Genomic DNA, 20,945 nt, shown 5'->3' with positions numbered 1-20,945 from the left:
ACTGTGAAGCAGCAGGAGGAGGGTTCCTGGCCAGGTAGTGCTGTTGAATGGACTAACTTCAGCTGTGGGGTCCCTGAAATACCTGTGTGGGTGGGAGAGAGATGGGTGATGAGATGTGGGGGGGGGGGGGGGAAAGGAATCTGATCAAGACCTTGCTCAGGGATTGGCTGCTGCAGCATGCCTGCATGATGAGTCACTGCAGGCTCTGCTGGAGGGGTGAGTCATGGCAGCTGAGTGAATAGCCCTGGTTTGGCTGTGGGTTTGCCTCACACTGAGGCCTTGGCTACACTCACACTTTATAGCGCTGGAACTGGGGTGTGAAAAAACACCCTCCTGAGCGCTGCAAGATACAGCGCTGTAAAGCGTCAGTGTAATCAGGGCAGCAGCGCTGGGAGCGCGGCTCCCAGCGCTGCACGCTACACCCGTAAGGGATGTGGTTTACATGCAGCGCTGGGAGAGCTCTCTCCCAGCGCTGCCGCTCTGACTACACTCACACTTCAAAGCGCTGCCGCGGCAGCGCTCCCGCAGCGCTGCCGGGGCAGCGCTTTGAAATTCCAGATGTAGCCATACCCTGAGAGTAATCAAACAAAGTTGCACTAGTTTGCAATCAGTTTAATATCACACCTGCAATTAAATTGGTACAACTTTTGTGTAGGCCAGTCTTAATAATGTATTGTCTTAATTCAGTATGGCCCTGTGCCTGCTCCCATTGAAGTCGCTAGCAAGCTCCCACTGACTTTGATGCAGGATCAGACCATATATGTTAGTCTGGTGTTTCTGCTATTGCACACTATGCAATGGGGACCCACACGCACTTTTATTTGTTAGGATGTGTCCTGTGAGATATGCATGTTTGTGCATTATATCCGACTCTGTTGCAGAATTGCAGTTCTTTCTGCAGTTATATTTGATGTGATCTTGTTTAACATTTTTCCAACAAGTGTTAAGGGACAGATTGTGGTTGGCCTATCTTGAAATACAAGCAGAATTCAAGGAAGGGTTCAAGAAGTCTTCACTCTCTTGCTTTTGCCCATGTGCAGGAGCTAGCCACAGTGTAGCTGCTAAGCAAAGCCACTGCTCCATGCTAGTGCCAGCAGTGGTGATGGCCAGCGCAAAGGAAGAGGGATTGGATTGGGGAATCAATAGGCAGACCATGGGCCAAATATGGGCCACCAGATGCTTTTGAGTGGACCCCAAAATATTTCTATTTACTTGTCAATATAATTATTTTCTCTGGAGTCTGGACCTTGACTATATACCTTGACCAGGAAATGTGGACCTAGACAAAAATAATTAACACCTGGTTTAGATGATGACAGAGCTATACCCCCACCATCCTCCATACAGGCTAACAGCTGGGAGCACTGCAATGTGTACTCAAGGCCTTCCTGTATCCTCGTCTCTAGCCTTCCACCACCATGGCAGAATGTCTGTAAAGCACAATCTAGTACCTCATTAAATACAGTAATTAAAAGGCATGTGTCTACCTATGTACAGCATAAATAGAAAGATGCTCCTTGGGAATAGTTTACTAATGCAATTAAATTTTCAATAGCATCCTTTATTCGTTAAAAAAATGCAATGAGATAACATTACTACTTTTATGTAGTGCTTTTATCAAGTTGATCATAAAACACTTTGCAAAGATAGATGAGCACCTTAACCCCATTTTGCAGATGAGGAAACTGAGGGCAGTAGCTTGCTCAAAGCTGCAGAGCCAGAAACAAGATTCCTGTGTCCTGACTTGCAGTCCTGTCCATCTGTCCATGTTACCTAGTATGCAGTTGCATTGTTGTACCAACCTTTTCCCTGGCCTAGTTTCTATACTTTGGGTTACTAGCAGAAATCCACTTTCTGATCACATTAGCCATATAAAATGACAGATTATTCAGTCTGAACACATTTCAGTTGATTACAGATGCTGATACAGCACTAATCTAGAGACCAAGCAAGAAGCAATTGAAACTTCTAGTCATGGAATTCCCAGAGCAAACTAGCAAACATTTCAAACTCTTACACACAATAATTTTTATGCTCTCATTCAGTACTTCAGGAGATGCTCTATGGCCATTTCTGTAGTGCCTCCTCTGGCTCACAGTTGCTCTTCTTCCATCAAATGGCCTTTGAATCGTAGGTTTGTGCAATTCACCTCATAGAGGCTCAATCTACTGCTCCCACTTTTCCTTACATCAGGGATCGGCAACCTTTGGCACGCAGCCTGCGAGAGTAAGCCCCCTGGTGGGCCAGGCCGGTTTGTTTACCTGCTGCGTCCACAAGTTTGGCCAATCACGGCTCCCACTGGCCGTGGTTGGCCGCTCCAAGCCAATGAGGGCTGCCGGAAGCAGCACAGGCCGAGGGATGTGCTGGCTGCTACTTCCCTCAGCCTCCATTGGCCTGGAGTGGCAAACCACGGCCATTGAGAGGCACAATTAGCCTAACCTGTGGACGCAGCAGGAAACAAACCGGCCCAGCCCGCCAGGGGGCTTACCTTGGTGGGCCACGTGCCAAAGGTTGCAGATCCCTGCCTTACGTCATTCTCGAAGTCACTTGATTACAGCTATTGGGCCAAAAAGGCCCTCAGAAATAATATATGCAACAACCATTGACTCTAGTGGCGGGTGCTATGTATTAGATGATGGATGTAAAAACAAAATAAAACATTTATATAGCACCGTAGGTGCACATGTCACTTTATAGCTTTGAACATAGCTGCCCCTGGCACATGTCCCTGGAGGCTACAAGCGTAGCATCAATCTCTCTTGTATCAAGATACTGGCCACACTGAGAAACAGTGCATAGTTGTTGAAATGAGACTCTAACCTCTTGACTGGCTTACAGTTTAGGTTTGGAATGGAAACCAAGGTATTTCCTTCACATGGAAACTTGTCACCTGCTCTGCAAGTCCCACAGTAAGCTTTTTGTGTTGTTTTTTTAAGAGAGCCACCTTCCTTGATAATTAACAACTCACATGGTCTTTATTGACATACATACAATACTGTGAGCTGGATGAATCGGCATAACTATGCTTGAAGAAAACATACAAAATACTGACATCTAAACAAAATGTATTTAGAAATGTGTGGCTCTGAAGAAGCCAGTGTCAGTGGTAAGGAATTATTTGGGTATTCTGAACACCCACTGTCTTACAGATCCTTGCCAAAAAATGGCTAATTTATAGTGCACAACATTCATGTGTATGCAAGTCAAGGCACGTACCATAGTTAGGCATCTATTTCAGCACCTACCATATCTGACTAATAAGGCCTGAGCGAAAGTTTATGGAGTTCACTTATCAGAACTTACCCGATCTGAGAGGGGGATGTGCGGCTACCACCTAAGTGGGCAAATTTGATTCTGGGCAAACAATTCTAATGAAATTGATAAAAATTAGATCAACTTACAACTAATAATGCATAACAGAAATATTCAGAGTCATCTGATTAAATTGCAAAAATGCCTGCAGAGGGAAGGATTAATAAAAAGAATATTTTGCAAGGCTTAAGGAGAAATAGCCCACAGAGTAAACCAGCTTGTTCATATTTGATCATACAGAATAACAAATACAAAGAATATACAATAGGAACAAACTTTTATATTCCCTGGTTCTTACAAAACCAGTGTTTGTTGTCCTTTATGCTTTACCTCTATCATCGCTAAATCTTGTGTTACTTGTATCATTAGCACATACATTCTAGTTCTTCTAGAGCAGGGGTGGGCAAACTTTTTGGCCTGAGGTCCGTATCGGGTTTCATAAATTGTATGGAGAGTATTTAGGGGAGGAGGTCGTGGCCCAGCACCCACCTCCTATCTGCTCCACCCTCCGCCCCCAGACTTCTGCCCCATCCAACCTCCCTGTTCCCTGATGCCCCACCCACCCACACCCCACATCCTGTCCCTTGACTGCCCCCGGATCCCCGCCGTCCCATCCAACCCCCTCTCCTTCCTGAGTGCCCCCCCCCAGGACCCCTGCCCTCATTCAACCCTGTGTTCCCCCCAACCCCGGTCCATATCCCTACCGCCCAACCACCAACCTGAACTCCCCTGCTCCCTGCCCACTTACTGTGCTGCTTGGAGCACTGGTGGCTGGTGGCGCTACAGCCGTACCATCCAGCTGGAGCCAGGCTACACTGCCACCACCACGCAGCGCAGAGCACCAGGTCAGGCCAGGCTCTGGAACTGTGCTGCCCCAGGAGCTCACAGCCCCACTGCTCACAGCATGGTGCCGGCGGCAGAGCCAGTGACCTGAGGCTGCGGGGGAGGGGGCTAACCTCCAGGGCTAGGAGCTCCGGAGCAGGGCAACACCATCCTGTGGGCCGGATGTGGCTCGCAGGGCATAGTTTGTCCACCTCTGTTTTAGAGTGAGTCCATCCAAATCAGAGTGGATTTGATTTAAATCAAATCGATATAAATCACTATTCAGACAGACTCAATTTAATCATGAATTTCTACATAAAAGTATATTCTTGTTGATTGTTATAAGCTTCATACATATTCACAACTCAGAGATGTAGGTTTGATTTTTAGAGGGCATATACTATACATTTTTCAAGTGATTTATTTTAAAAACTTTTCAGGTTAGTTTTACAGCTATATCAGAAAATGAAGGATTTTTTCGTTATTTCATTTACCAAAGGTAATTGAAGCAGATATTTATGAAGTGATTAGGAGATGAACTATCTCCAATTCAGCTGGTTAATCATTAATGTTTGGAGGATTTTCTTGCCATGCTGTATTAGGAGGAGAACATCACCAGACAGACAGTTAAATTGCTTTATTTAATTAAAACAACAGTGTTATGTATTCTGGATTTTTTTCTTCAGCAGCAAACGTATCCCATTTTAACAAAACAAGCATATGAATTTTTGAATTTAGTTAAACATTCAAGTATTTTAATCAGGTTTGTTTTGTTTTAAAATTGTTTTTTAACTAAAATAGCTAAATGAAATTTAAAATAAAACAAAAATTAAATCGACTACGTCAGCCAGGTCAACGTGAGAAACTTGAAATATTGGCTTCTGCAGCTAACTCAGTAGTCTTCACCTTCATTTTCCTGTTTTGTTTATAATCTGGAAAAGAAAAACAAGCTTTCCTGCTTTCAAGTTCCAAACCATTTCTCAATTGGGAATGAATTAGTCCAAAGGAAGAAAATATTCTTTCTACACCGGCAGAAGAAGCTACTGCTGTTAAAAGTGAGATTATCACTTCAACAGTCTCTGAATCCAAGTCCTTAAGTGACTTCCCCCAGTTCACTGGTGTGACTTTCTTTAAAACATAATCAGCAAACATGTGTTTCTTGAATGGTTCACCCTCTGCTCTGAAGTTTTATAGTTGGCATTATGGAGGGATGATGGCTGCAACATGACATCCAGCAAACTCCTCTTTTTCAGCCGTTAAGGTTTGACCCTGGCACAGAGTACTGAGAATATTTGCAAGAAAATGAGTTGGAGACAGTGCTTATCCTATTTGTTTTTCTAATATTGTAATTTAACTCTGTCATTGCATATTTCTCTTTTTAAGATCTCACTCAGTTCCTTCCAAATTCCAACAGCATCAGCATTAAAACAGCTATTTCCCTGCATTTTGTTCAAGGCTACAGAAATAGGCTTCAGGGTACTCAGCATGTGTTCAACATTTCTCCTAAGCCCAATGTTGAGAACTTTTGGCTATGACAGTGCCATCTATTTTTTCACAATTTTGTTCACAAACTATCATCAGATTAGGCCAGTTCTTGATATAGTGCTCAAAACAGTCCACTACTGAGTTCCATCGCATGTCTTGTGGGAGAGTTAGCATGGTTCCTCCCACTTTTTTCAGAGCAGCTGCTGCAAAATGGTTGTTACCGAGGTATTTTACAATTTCAACAACATTAACCTTTATTCTGGAAGACTGAAATCTTTGACTAACAGGTGCATCAAATGAGCACTGCAACGGTATGTTATTAGCTTGGGATTCTCTTCTAAATAATTTCTTCTCATCTTGGATATATTTGCAGCACTGGCTGTGATCAAGCTGCATACCAGATATTTGAATTTTTTTCACAGTTTGTTACAGCTTTTACTGCTACTTCTTGTAAGTATTCTGCTGTGTGCATTTCCTGATGTATCAGTTCTTTCTGTAAGGAAGACATTCTCTTTCATACACTTTATCCAGCAATTTGCCTGTGACATCTGCTCTGTTGGGTGGACTGTATCCCGGTCTTAATGACTGAACTATGTTAATGAAGTGTGGGTTCTTAATCATACAGAAAGGAGAATTTGTTGCATAAAACTTTTTCATCGGTTACTTATTTTTGTAATTTGCTGGTTCTTATCACAAACTCATCTATGGTTGTTTCTGGATGATGGAGATTTTTCTTTTTGCTACAGGTGATACACTGTGGCTATGTGACATACATGATATGACTGAAACACTCTCATTGGCAGATAACTCTGAAAACTATAGAAAATAATGGAGATCTTGAAGGTGGATAGTCTTCAGAATCCTATATGTTGAGGATGGATTCTCCTAAACAATACAAGTCAATGCAATTATTTAATTATTATTACCATACTGCTCATTTAGTATTACTCATTGCATTCACTGACACTTGGTTCTACTATAAAGGTGAAATTGTAAAAGGAAGATGTGCCTATTTCAGCTATTTATTTATCACAACTGCATCTAAAATGATAGTGCCATAGAGTAACAACTATATTTTTTGCTCAAACATGAGAATTCAAGAATAGTCCAAAAGGAAGACAGGCAGTTCTTAAGAAAGAAGTATGAAATAAAAGTTTACCAACCTGAAGATCCTGCATGTTCAGTCATGTTTCTTTCATCATCTTCAATACAACTTCCTCCTGAGAAGGAGCACTTCTCATGCTATTGTTTCATTCGGGCAACCAGGCCTTGCATTTCTTTGTTGCACTGTTTGCATTTTGCACGCATGCCTGTCTTACCCCAGGTAGAGGAACTGCATTAAAATATTCCCAAACTGGGTCTCTTTTATGGCCTACTGCCATTATAGGTTTTCCCTTCTAGTGAGAGAATGGTATGGTAGATCTCAAATCAATGAAGGCTACACTCAGAAATACCTCAAGACTTTTGGAATATACTGCTCAACCAGTTTCACTTTTGTTTCTACTGCCTGTCCTTCCCTTCTCACATTTATCTCAAGACTTTTTCTCCTTGTCCAGATCAATTCTGCCTCCAACAATCTTCTATTGCATTGGTAGGCAACCTATGGCACGCGTGCCAAAGGCAGCACGCAAGCTGATTTTCTGTGGCACTCACACTGCCAAGGTCCTGGCCGCCGGTCCAGGGAGCTCTGCATTTTAATTTAATTTTAAATGAAGCTGCTTAAACATTTTAAAAACCTTATTTACTTTACATACAACAATAGTTTTGTTATACATTATAGACTTATAGAAAGAGACCTTCTAAAATCATTAAAATGTATTACTGGCACGCAAAACCTTAAATTAGAGTGAATAAATGAAGACTCAGCACACCACTTCTGAAAGATTGCTGACTCCTGTTCTATTCATTGAACTTTTTGAAATGTTGCAATTTTAGAGAGAGAGGTAAGGGATTGAGACTCTGTGTACATTTTTGCAGAGGGACAATAGAATTGAGGTCTGTTATTTCTCCCCTCTATATATTTTTTATTTTTTGTTTTAAAACATTTTTGCTGTTATCAAGCATGTTATCTCTGGAGACACAAATCCAGTTTGAGAACTGCAAAGGTAAGTAACTCTGATGGTATCTTCTAGACTGAGCACTGAGTCCCATTGGGTTAACAGAAAGATTAACCTAAATAATCCCTACAGAAGCCCCTGGAACCTCATAAGGTTCGGTCCCTAATCCGTGAACTATTGGAACTTATTTACAGAACTTTTCTTAAACATTACATGAATATATTGTCTCATACTATAGAATTAGAATTTAAAATCTCTATTTCATGATGAGATATCATTGAGCTACAATGTAGGTTTAATTACACTTATCTTTAAATAGGTTTTTCCCCTCAAAGCATTTTATAAAAAAATCTGATTTTTTTTAATTAATTTTTATCCACCCTAATCCAAGTTACTGGCTCAGACTGAATATTAAGCATTTTAGCTGTGATAATCATTCTGTTCCATAGCAGAGAAATGCAGGTGCTATTTAAAATGATATCATGTTTTAGGTATTTTGCTGTTCCTAAAACACATATACTACCCACAATAAACCTTTTGTCCTGTCAGTTTTCACCTGATTTGCTTTCAGACAGTTCAGAGAAAGTTGATCATGTTTTGAATAGCCCCTGAATACATATCTGGCATTATAATACATGCTGATTGCTTGTTTCAGATGCAAGTTTATCCACAATACACCATACCAAAATATACTGAACAGAAATTGTAAATTCAATTTGGAGATTTATATGCCAAAGTACCCAATATAGAGAGCATACAATGTAAGAGACAGAAAAAGATTTCTTAACCATTGCAATGAGCTCCATAAAAGAAACATGTTACCTAGTAGCTGAAAGGATGTGACTAACCCTGTCCACTAGAAATCTTTGGAGATTGCCTGAATAATTAGGCATGCAGAATGGAACTAGTCATGCGAATAGCAGGATTTTCATTGCTCTCTATTTGCCTGTGATGATAGAGCTAGTTTTTGTTGGCCATGCTAAATTGTGCTTCCAAAGGACAGACAAGTTGAAGAAAGTGACACTCCTGCCATCTGTTGAACATCCAGCTGCAAAGGGCCTCTGTATCCAAAAGTGTGTTCATATGAGAAACTTACCTAGTTTCAGGTTTCATTACATACTCTGGGCTTATCAACGCTATTTCAAACTGGAATAAGCTGCACCAGTTCAAAATCTCTCTGCTATGCAAGTAGCAGAAATTCCCATGAAGACAAGGCCTCAGCTTTGTAGAGAGCTTTGTGAACAAGAGTACACTTGATTTTTTTTGTCAAAACCACAGGGAGTCCGTGGCTTCACCAGAAGACATGGTGCAATAAGGTAGCATTAGCTGAACTTCACATTGCAGTCTGCGTTTTGTTCAAACTTCCAAATCAGAGGAATTCAAGGCTTGAAAGCAGGGAACTCTCAGTATCAAACAGGAGAAAATATTAGTTTCTGCCTCAAAGGAGTGCATGCTATCACGGGTTTGCACAGCTTAATTTCGAAGCTTGTATCATGTAGTGTGGGTTTGTTGAGACGCTTCAGGATCATGTGAGGCGCTGTAATGCCTTCACAATCTATTACTTAAATACGCATTCCTACAGTTTGAAAAACCGACTTGACTCCTTCCTAAGCACAACTATATGACCCTATACAATCAGATGGAGTGTTGCCAACTCTCATTTTATGTTGAGTCTTATGATACACAAGGGGTTTTCTTTAAAGAGCAATACATGAGAGTCTCAGCTGTCTTTTGAAAAAGAAATAAGTTTCTAGCTCATGGAGAAACGCTTGAAAACACAGCTTGAGTGTGGCCTAAAGGTTCAAAAACCATAGGCAAATAAAAATGCCCCAAATGTGTGTTCTTAATCTTGTATGGGTTTTAAGCCAAACTCATGATCTTTGGGGTCTGGCTCATGGTTGTTGAATGCTTAGAGTTGGCAGGGCTGTGATAAAGTTGGAAAACGGTAAATTGGGGGCCAGATAAAATTAACAGATTCTTGGGCTGGATCCTACAAACTCCTGCAGGGAATAGAGAGCGTGGAAGGGAGATGCATATACATGCTCCTCAGGCAACATCCTCAAAGGGCGAAAGTCTGTGCAGAAAGCCCACACAAAGTCTATGACTTAAGTAGTGTATAGGCATCATATAGGCTTTCTGTACAGGGGGGTGAATTTTATCTACTGTACAGTGTGTTGCACTTCACTAATCTGACACTTTCACCCACATGCCAACAGAACCAGGTTTGAGGCTGGGGGCAACTTGGTGCAATGGTGTTGAATCCTCATATAATAATACCGCGCAGCGCTGCATTCATTGACTGGATGGGGGAGCATCCTAGATAGATGAAATATTTTGTACTCCAAGCTCTCACTGCTCTTTAAAAGAAGAATGCTCCTTGGGCTGAAATCTTGTTGGACGACTCTGAAGCTAGGGAATCACATTTCATGGCAATGTTGTACATCCATAAAAAATGGATTTTATAGTGGCAGTGCTGACAGACCATTAAATAGATAGGTATGAGTAGGTGCTGCTGGCAGATCAATGCAAGTTACTGGTTAACTGGCATGTAGGTTTGGAGTGAAATGTAATAAATAAAAACATGGGGCAGGTTGCACCCAGTTCTGGCACAGGCACAATCGATCAACACAAGCACCTGCCAGTCCATTAGGATTAAGAACATTCCACTCATTTCCTTGCTCTCTGTGTGTTTAAAAACTAAAGGGTAAATACAGGTCAAAATGCTGCAGCTCTGCTTCTTTTTTCTTTTTTTTCTTTTTTTTTTTTCCTTTTCTCTGCAATGGAGATAGAAAGTCCTGATGGATAAATGTAACAGATAAGTAAATACAGTTAAATGTGACTTTGTTTTGCACAGCATCTTTCATGCAAGTTGTATCCCACAATACTTACTTTAACTCTTTATCCTGCATGTGCCATTTTACTGTCTCTGATTTGCTGCAAATCTTTTGACTTGTGAATCCTCCCCCACTCATATTCACATCATGCTCTGAGCCTGTCCAGCGGGGCTGGCTCCAGGCATCAGTTTAGCAAGCAGGTGCTTGGGGTGGCCACTCTGGAGAGGGGCAGCAGGTCCAGCTATTCGGCGGCAATTCGGCGGAGGGTCCCTCACTCCCGGTTGGAGCGAAGGACCTCCCGCTGAAATGCCACAGATCAGGGCTTTTTCGTGGGGGGGGGGGCCTGCTTGGGGCGGCAAAACCCCTGGAGCCGGCCCTGCTCTCCAGCTAATTCATCCATTGATCCTTTGATCCATCTGCTGCTCCAGCTATCCCACTCTGCTTTGCCCTATTGCTATGGATCTCCCTCCCAGCAACTCACATTTCCCTGCTGCACTAGTTACCCCCCACCCCAACCAGCAACCCACACCATTCACCCCTGCTGCACCAACATCTATTCATATACTTTCACTGTTCAATCTCTTCCCCCACCCTCCTGCCACTATCCACTCGTTGCTCTTTACCTCCACCCTGTGCATCCCCCAGTTGGAGTAATCATTGATCTGACTTCCCACTTTGGGCATTTAAAACAAAAATCCGGTGCCATGGGGTTAAATAGGTTACCAAGCTAAAAATAAAAAATTAGAGAGAGAAACTGCAGGGTGTAGGTAAGGGTACAATGTTTTTCAGACAAGATTTGAAAATATATGGAAAGTCAATGAGGCAGAGTGTGTGGGTGGAAGGGGGAGGAAGAGACTTCAACATCAGGCTGAAAACCACCTGAAGTTCTTGTTCTTTCTCCTTCACCTTCTCTTTTACTACCTGAATCTCTTCTCTGAAGTAGCCAGACTGAACTAGCAGCAGTAGAGGAGACAATCTTAACGAGGCTATGTCTCATGATTAGAAAATTATGATTTTTTGTGGGGTGGAGGAAGGACGAGGATTCAAGTGACCATTTCAAAAGTATAAAGAAAGCACTAGTTTGAAAAGCAAACAATGAACCTCCAGAGGAATGAAAACTATCAACATAACTAAAGACTTACACAAGCCCCAAAAAAGATTTAATGAGGGATAGACCAGACAAAACCCTGCAATTTATCTCTAGAGGCAGAAGCCTGGAAACTTCTGCATTCCTCAACTATGTTTCTTGGCTCTAAACGTTCAATAACTTTCCAGCCAGAGAATTTCTTTATCTTTCTCCTGTGGTTTGCATTAAGTACAGCATATTATAGTACTCTGTTTAGCGTGGTTTACAGCTTTGCCTCCTTTGCATGGTTTCTGTCCCACCGGCTAGGAATTTCCCAGCTAAATGATGGACACAGCCAGAGAACGACACTTAAGTGAAAAATGGAAGAACCCATTAAACCCAAATGGGGAAAACAAAATGAGAAACAGAAGAATATTGAAATATGAGGAGACAGAACTTCATAAAGCAGGCATCATCAAACAAGGGGCAGAATTCTTAATGAAAATATTTTCGTTATATTGGGCTTAATATACTACTCACTGTATAAATGCTATTGATTTATGAGTTAATAAATGTATGCAGCCTTAGCATTTAAACTTATATACAGTAGTTCCATTAAGTCTCATAATCATATTTTAATGGATAGGGGAAAATTATGGGTCTGTCTGGTGCCAAAGTGCCATTTAACTTGAAAAATCTATTTGCCATTCTGTACCGCTGTAACAGTGGGGAAATTCCTGACTGTTTACATTATCCTTTCTTATCAGGCCTAACTCAGCCCAGGGTATTTATTTGTCATAACTGTCACCCATGTAGAATTGGTACTATAGAGAGATGTAGCTCTCCACTGTTGAAATCCGGAGTGCTGTGTGCTGTTACTGTCCTTACAAAGAGGGCTACATAAAAAATGGAGGGCCCATGTGTGTGACCCTTTGAGCCTCATTTGCATGACACTGCAGTGTCATGCAATGACAGTTCTGGGAAGAAAGGGTTTGAAATAGTTTACTTGCATTCCTTGCAGTGTGAAGAGTTCTGTTTTCCTACTCACTTCCTCCAGGGGTAGTCCAAAAATCTGTCTGTGAAGATGACCTTAGCATTGAAAACAAGCATTGTTGTTACAGCATGGAACAAGCGACAGACCTTTTTACCATCAGTGTAAGTGTATTTTTTCTCTTGAACAGCGATATCCTTCTTACAAAGAAACTAAAGTCATTCTAAATTTATAGTGCTACTCTCCATGGTCTAGATCATTGGTCCCCAACCTTTTCATCTGGCGGGCGCCAGACGTAGGACTGTGGCGGCGGTGGAGCATCCGCTGAAATGCCGCCGAATTTCTGCGGCATTTCGGCAGCGACGCCTCTCGATGCCGTCGCTTGTCGTCAGCAAGTGGCATCATCAAGAGGCGTCACCACCGAAATGCCACCGAATTTCGGTGGCGACGCCTCTCGATGATACCACTTGTCAGCACTGAAATGCCGCAGAAATTTGGTGGCATTTTGGCGGATGCTCTACCGCCAGATAGGATGCGGGCACATTTAGATGCCCCCGGCCTTGGGGACCCCTGGGCTAGATCTTTGGCTCCTTCTCTAATTCCTTGCCTTAAAGGGGCCAGAATGCTGTCCTGATTGTGCATCAGGGGATTTCCCCCAGCAAAAGATAGTCCCTGGCTTCCTAAAAACTGGATAACCTGGCAGTACACCAGTCTCTTGACCCTTTTCCCCTGTATTGGGGGGCATGTTGGGAGGAGGGCATGTCCAGAGCCCCTTGCACTCATGTGATGTCCTGTTTGTAAAAGATCCTAGAGAACAACACTAGTCAGTCAGTGTAAGACAAAGTAGTATTGAAACTGACATTATTTACCCCCCGGAACCAAACCAGCCCTTGGCAGCTCCTGGGACTGGGAATCAGGATTGGAGTGTCTGTCAGCCCCTTCTGGGCCACCTCTTAAGGATACCCAGGTCTTCCACTCGGCATAGCTTGCCCAGACCTTAAGATCTGGCCCCATAAGTGTCCACTTTGGAGCCAGAATTTTTTGTATCATTAAAAGCTGTTGTTATGGAGAGAGGCCATGTCATCTAACCAAGAACAAAGGACTAGGAACCAGGGGCTATTCTGGATTCAAAAATCATTCTCAGTCAGTTGCTCGCTATATAAAACTTAAGCCAAGTCATTTGCCCACCTTGTTTCTGAGTCAACTGCATCCTGAAAAACTGGGAAAGAGAAAGAAAGACCTCTGATCAATGGGTACGTCATCTCTGCTAAGTTTCTCTGAGTAAGTAACACATAGATGTATGGCTGTAAATAGAGAGGCCCTTAGTGAAACCACAGATCCAAACCCTGAAAAGGCCAGTTTCAGAAGCAGGATTAAGGAGCATCCACACCCCAGTTCCCCTCTGCTTCTGAGATGAGTGTCACTGGGTTGGAGATGTGGATGTATAATGGCCGTATTACATAAGCTGATGATCTGTGTACTTGTCTCGTAACAATGAACAATACAAAAATAAATGTGGATTCTGAAAAGTCCTTTTTGGCATGAGCTATTTGTACCTCAGAAAAGAGAATTTCTTATTCAGTGATATCACTATAGTAATTACTAGTGTCTATTGCCGTGGAATAGGGACTGATAACTCCAGCTATTCTAATTGATCTTAAAAGGCATTTGGTGCTGTGAACCTTTAGAGATGCTGGAGTTCTTGGTTTGACTATCTTTAAAAGAGTTGCACCAAAAAAAGTCTGACTGGCAATCCACAGTAGAAAAGATGGAATGTTTTTTAAAAACAAAACAAAAACCCACTGATGTGGGCAGTAAGAAACCAAGGAATTCATTACAGCTCAGTTTTGTGTTGCATAGTTCTGCTATTGAGAACGTATATAAATCTACGAAATTCTGCTGTTCTCTGTTTAGTTACTAATGTTGCTGGCACTCTGTCAGCAGTGGCTCATGACTGAGTGCCAGCCTCAGAGCAGACTGTCAAAAAGCAGGGCGGAAATCCCAAACTAGTTCTACAGTTAGATTTCACCCACTCAGTAATAAGTGTGAACTCCTAAAGCCCTATAACATTGTTACAGACACAGTCAGACTATCCCCTTGGATCACTCCGGTCTATCTTGCTGTCGTCAGATGCTTCTGGTGTGGTGCTCTGTTCTAGTCAATGTTGATATCGATCGGCTGCGTGCGTGTGTTCCCTCTGTGTGCTGCCTCAGCTCTGCGCAGATAACTGACCCAGCAGACCCTGAGAGAACCCCAATGACCACAGACTCTAGTAAGGTACGAAGGCACCTGGGCCAGGTTTATTGTGGAAGAGAAACACAGTAATAGTTCCCTCTAGACCAGGACCAGCGCTAGGGGTTTGAGCGCCCTAGGCGGACGGCAATTTCGCCGCCCCACGCTTGTCCCGCGGCTCCGCTGGAGCTGCTGCAGTAGTGCCTGCGGAGGCTCCGGTGCTCCGTGGCTCCGGTGGAGCTGCTGCAGTCGTGCGAGCAGCCAACCGTCCACAGGCATGCCTACGGCAGCTCCACCGGAGCCGCCTGCCGCCCCCTCCAGCAAAGCGGCGCCCACCATTCTGGTGCCCTAGGCGATTGCCTAGGCTGCCTAAATGGTAGCACCGGCCCTGCTCTAGACTCTACTCTACAGGATGTACTACGAATATGTGCCCCCTGGCAATGGACTCAGCTCAGTCAGTGGCAGCACTCTCCACTGCCTCCTAGGCCGGACAAAGACATCCACTCAGAGGTACATTCTTATACGGAGGTACAAACAAGTTACACATCACTCCTGACGTATTGAGGTGTAACCCCTCTATGCAGTAAAGTGCCGCCTCTCACCTTGTACACGTTGGTTCGAACAAAACAACTCTATCCATCATATTACCCTTTCGGCCCTGTCACTGGGATGGGTCAGCTTGTTCCTTGTTATCTGTGTGGAGTGTACAAGTACGTGAATGTTCTGATATCTGGTGTCCAGTACCTTTTAGGTATGTCTCTTTTTGCAGCATCAACCCTTTCCTTGCCAGCTTCTGTGTGCAGGGCCTGCCTCTGGCTCACAGCTTAACTTGGCTTTATGTTAGCAAAGTCTTGACCATTACTTTAGTTCAGGCCTTAGGCCTCATACCGGGCCTCTGATACCAAGGTTTATATCTCAGAGCCTCCTCTTACTACACTTGCCACCTGGGCAAACTGAACTATGTGATAGATGCTCACTTTACATGAAAAATCACAATAGTCCGGTGACTCCCAGTTCCAAAGAACTAGTCACTTACCCCAGATGGGTTATACTCAGCTCTCAAACCAAAGACAAGGCCTGGAGTTAACTATGATTTATTAACTAAGAAAATAAATGAGAGCCATTTATAAGTTTAAAACAGGAAACATACACACACAAATTTCACTCTTAGATTTAAAAAGTTTCTTTAATAAGCAGCTCTATCTGTCCTTTAGGGCTGACTCATGCCAAGCAGCATGGAAATCTCTTGCTTATTGTTAAGAATCTTTGCCCCTCAGAGTCCAGACAGTTTAAGAATCTGTTTCTCCATGTCAGGGATTTTATCCCCTTCATCCCAGACTCCAAGCTGATGGGACGAGTTCATGCACAGGCCTGCCCTTTCTGGAGGGGTGAGGAATGCAGTCAAGAAGGTCTCTGTCCTTTGATGCTACACAATGCCTCATTGGCTTTCCATGGGCCACCTTGTGTGCAGGATGAGTACTTTGTCTCAATTAATGGTTCTTTTCCTGGGTGGTGAGTTAGACCAGTGGTTTTCAACCAGGGGTCTCTGGGAGCACACAGAGGTCTTCCAGGGGGTACATCAGCTCATCAAGATATTTGCCTAGTTTTACAACAGGCTACATACAAAGCACTACAGAAGTCAGTACAAACTAAAATTTCATACAAACAATGACATTTATACTGCTCTATATACTGTACACTGAAATGTAAATAAATATTTATATTCCAATTGATTTTATAACTATACAGTAAAAATGAGAAGGTAAGCAATTTTTCAGTAATAGTGTGCTGTGACCTATTTGTGTTTTTATGTCTGATCTTGTATTTAAAGTGAGCTAACACTTGGAGTGCGCAAGACAAATCAGACTCCTGAAAGGAGTACAGTGGTCTGGAAAGGTTGAGAACTACTGAGTTACACAGTTACAGAGGATTACAATGCAAACACTCAATATGACTTTATACCATGGGATATGGATATACCGTATATACTCTCTCATAAGCTGAATCTTTTTGGTAAAAATGTGATGCATCAAAGAGCGGGGGTCAGTTTATAAATGGGTCTACACCAAAATTTGATGATTTTCAACTCTGTGGAAACATTGAATTGGAATATCTAATACGTTGTCTTTTTTTTACCTGGAGCGTCTGCAGGCATGGAGCCCCTTAGCTCCGTCTGGCCGAGGTTCGCTGTTCCCAGCCAAAGGGAGCTGAGGGGCTCCATTCCTGCAGACACTCCAGGTAAACAGAACGTCCAGGCCCACTAGAAGTTTACCTTAATGGGCCGGGAGCCAAAGTTTGCCAACCCCTGAAATATAGGGTCGGCTTATGAAAGGGTCATACAGTTTTTGCTATTTTTACCTAACCATCTTGATGGGGTCAGCTTATAAACAAACCACCTAATGACTGAGTATATATGGTAAGTAGGATTAATACATGCAGCATCCTACAAGCATTTCATAAATGCAAAAATCTAAACATATTGTTATAATATCTATTTACTAACCCACAGATGAGCCAGTCTGGTTTCCAGTTATGCATTTGTCAGTGTTCAATGAAGTCCTGGGTCTTTGGCATGTGCTGGCATCTGGTCTTCCAGCATCACAGTTGCAAAGACAACAGGCCAGTGGAAATTCTTTAATCAGAGTGCAAAATATTTAACCATGGATATGTTTCCTGTGTCTAATTAGTTGATGGCTATAAAAATAAGAGTTCCCTCTGCCCCTTTATTGGTCCAAGTCAGAATTTGGATCTGGATTAGAATTTTAAATACTCTGGAGTTCAGGTGTGTTTGGATGCAGGATTTTGATTTGGGCCAGTCTAATGTAAAAATACATTCATCAGCTTTGAGGTAATGATATAATTTATTCATATGGACTCTGATCCAGCAAACTACTCCACTCAGACCTTTTAGCTCTCACACAACTCTTGTTGACTACAGTTAGGTTTTACAATCATGTTTATTACAGTAATGCCTCAGGGCCAGCCAGGGTATGAGGTAGTCCCTGCCTCAAAGAGCTTGCAATCTAAATAGATGAGACTGATGCAGTCTGGGGAAAGGATATACAACACACAAGCAGAGTGAACAATGTGATGGCAGCAGACAGCATATTTGTTCCATTTTGGTTGGGAGGGGTTACTTCTGAGGTGGGGATAAACTAAATGAAGAGTGGGGAGGGGAAGGTGTGAAGTGAAACTGAACGAGAGAGCTCAGAGCAAACAGCCAATCAGTACAGGGAAGAGAGAGTTTAGACAGAATTGTAGAAAGTTCTCTGAATGTCCGAAGGTCCTTACTTTGGCTATTTCAGCCCTTACCAGCTGCAGTCTGTGGCTGATTTCCCTGACTGCTATGTGGGTCATAGTGCTCCGAGAGGGGGTGAGGAGTTGTCCCCAGCACCACTGTGGGTCCATGGGGTTGTTAGGAGGAATGGTGGGCCCCAACTGAGCCCTGTTTTGCCCCTCTCCCACCAATGTAGCTGTCCCTGCTTTGGCTGCTTCCTCCCCATCAGCTGCAATCTGTGGAGTCCCAAATGCAAGTGTGTCATAAAGTCGTAGAAAATTAGGGTTGGAGGATACCTCAGAAGTCCAACCCCCTGCTCAAATCAGACCAACGCCAACTAAATCATCCCAGCCAGGGCTTTGTAAAGCCAGGCCTTAAAAACTTTTAAGGATGGAGATTCCTCCACCTCCCTAGGTAACCCATTCCAGTGCTTCACCACCCTTCTAGTGAAATAGTGTTTCCTAATATCCAACCCAGACCTCCCCCACTGCAATTTGAGATCATTGCTCCTTGTTCTGTCATGTGCCACCACTGAGCACAGCTGAGCTCCATTCTCTTTGGAACTCCCCTTCAGGTAGCTGAAGGCTGCTGTCGAATCCCTCTTCACTCTTCTTAACCTTTCCTCATAAGTCATGTGCCCCAGCCCCCTCACACTGCTATTGTTAATGCCTGGATGACTAAATCTTAAGAAAACTTTAATCTCTTTATGTTCAGGTAGCCAAACGCTTTTTAAGAAGGGGATTCGCTTGTGACTGGTAATTAACACGGTCTTGTATCTTACTGGTGCCTTTGTGTATGAGAGTACTGCTTAGAGTAATTGTCTTAGCTATGGGAAACTGGATGAAATTCCCGTTGTTTTGTGTTTTGTTTTTTTCTTGGAAATTGTGAAAAACGTATTGTGAAAATCCAGAAACTTTACTGTTTAGTTTTCTAAGAAAGCATGACTAGCTTCAGTATCCAAATGACGCTGCTTCTGAACTTGTGGGAAATCTATACACCGTTTAAGCCTAGAGCACCTTGTAGGTTAGGTAGTTGCCTCCTTCCCCTCCCGCTCCCCTCCAAAAATCCATAGAAATTTTCTGGATGACTTTGTACAAATGCCAAAACATGGGTACCACAGAAATTATTCATGTAGAAAACTTGCTGTGCGATTCATTCATTTAATCTTAATGATCTGATGATAACTTCAGCTTCATGCTTGTTCATTTCTGATTGTAAATAATTTTCAACAATTAAAAGTGCAAGAAATGCCAAATTTTGTGTGGAATGTAAGTAACTTTGGGACTAAAATGAATGATGTTCCTCAAAAGATAGAACAGGAGAAACTTGGTAACATCATTTTGCAGGAATTTGTGGGATCTCTTTCCTCCTCCCCAAAAAATGTGATCTTCATGGATTCATGACTCTAGACCTTCCCCACACAGTTTCAGGTTCAGAAAGCCCCCCAAACTCAAAATTAAATTCAGTGAACATTTGAGGTTTGGTTTCTGGATAGGAAACCATAATCATTTGTATGGTTTACCCTAAAACCACATCAGCCCAGGTTTGCAAACGTCCTCTTGAAAGAAAACCTCCAAATAAATTTTTTGTGTGTCAGACTTCATTACCACAGTTTAGTTCAGCGTGATTACAGGGTTAAGCAAAACATTCCACAAATAACCCTGAAAGTAAGTGGTTGGGATTATTCCATTTCTTAAAATGGAAGGGATAGTGTTTCTGAGACATCATTTTAGAATGGGTGAGGGGCTCAAGACTCATGCAGATACTTTCAGAAAGTGATTGGGTAAGGTCAGAGGAGAAGTTGCAAGACACCCTATAGGCATCACTTTATATAAATGCTGCTAGACTTGTTCTTCGGGATAATTACAAGAGAAGCATTAAGGCAATTTGAAGATCAGTGTCTGAGTATGGATTATGGAAGTTCTAATGTTCTGTCTGTTGAGGACTTGACTGATACTTTCAGGTTTTTGGTCTTTCTTAATAAAAGCATATAATTATGTACTCAGATCATTAAAATTGATCCAATTAGAGAGAGAGGGGGGTGATGGTTAGCCTTGCCATTGTTAAAAACAGCTTAACAATGTGGCTTCCCAAGTACTGTACTTGCCCTCCCCTACACCTGACTTCTGGGATCTCGTGTTGCTTGTAAATGGCAACAAGGTGTATATTATCCAGTTACTTTGTCTTTTAAACAATTTTGCTTGCTAATATTACAACACTTCCTTTTGTCTCCAAGCATTGCTGGCAGCTGGTGGGGTTGAAAATTGACCACCACCACTCTTTTTTTGTTTAAAAAGTTTGAGGCTTTTAACAATGTATGTAAAGTGCTTCGCAAATGGTTTTCATTCTATAATTTATTGCTGCCATATCAGATTTTCCCCCTTATAAAAGAAATGGATTTAAAGTGAATTTTAATTGAATAAGAGTAGCTCCTGCATGATGTGTGTGTTGTGGGAGTGGAGGGGAGGAGATGGTTTAGAAAAGAAAGCAGTTTTGCAATTCACTTAATTCTGACTGACAAATTGGGCAAGAGGAGGTTTTAATAGTATTGCCGGAGGGGAGGGGAGGGAATGAGAGGCAGGAATTTGAGAGTGAAAAAAGCAATGTATTTAGCCTCCGTTTGGCCCCCATTCTGTGTAGTGCTGTGCTCCCTGAACTCAGTAAGAGTTCTGGGTATTCATCACCCACCTCACAGGATCAGGTGCTAAATAAGTGACACTTAGTGCATGTCTCTGGGCAAAACAGGTAGGCCTTGATACAACAAGGAACTTAAACACGTCTAATTTTCAGCATGTGAATAATCCCAGGGGCTGTGTTTAAAATTATTCATGATGGTGCTTGAATGTCTTGAATATTCTTGAAAGATGTC

The 20,945-nt window shown here is 42.5% G+C and overlaps 1 protein-coding gene across 5 annotated transcripts in view; it reads left to right on the top strand.

The window, feature by feature from the left end:
* Window positions 1-20,945, top strand: part of PLXNB2 (plexin B2) — a 344,581-nt gene that overhangs the window by 219,632 nt on the left and 104,004 nt on the right. For 4 of the 5 annotated variants that reach the window (XM_050936011.1, XM_050936008.1, XM_050936009.1 and 1 more), the window contains one exon: window positions 12,598-12,731. The exons of the other annotated variant lie outside the window; for it this stretch is intronic. In XM_050936011.1, coding sequence (XP_050791968.1) covers window positions 12,661-12,731 — 71 coding nt within the window. In that variant the 5' untranslated portion in view covers window positions 12,598-12,660. The remainder of the gene's footprint in view (window positions 1-12,597; window positions 12,732-20,945) is intronic. 5 annotated transcript variants of the gene reach the window in all.

Source organism: Gopherus flavomarginatus, chromosome 1, assembly GCF_025201925.1.
Source record: "Gopherus flavomarginatus isolate rGopFla2 chromosome 1, rGopFla2.mat.asm, whole genome shotgun sequence".
Classification (NCBI taxonomy): domain Eukaryota; kingdom Metazoa; phylum Chordata; order Testudines; family Testudinidae; genus Gopherus; species Gopherus flavomarginatus.
This window is presented reverse-complemented; position numbering and strand designations above follow the sequence as displayed.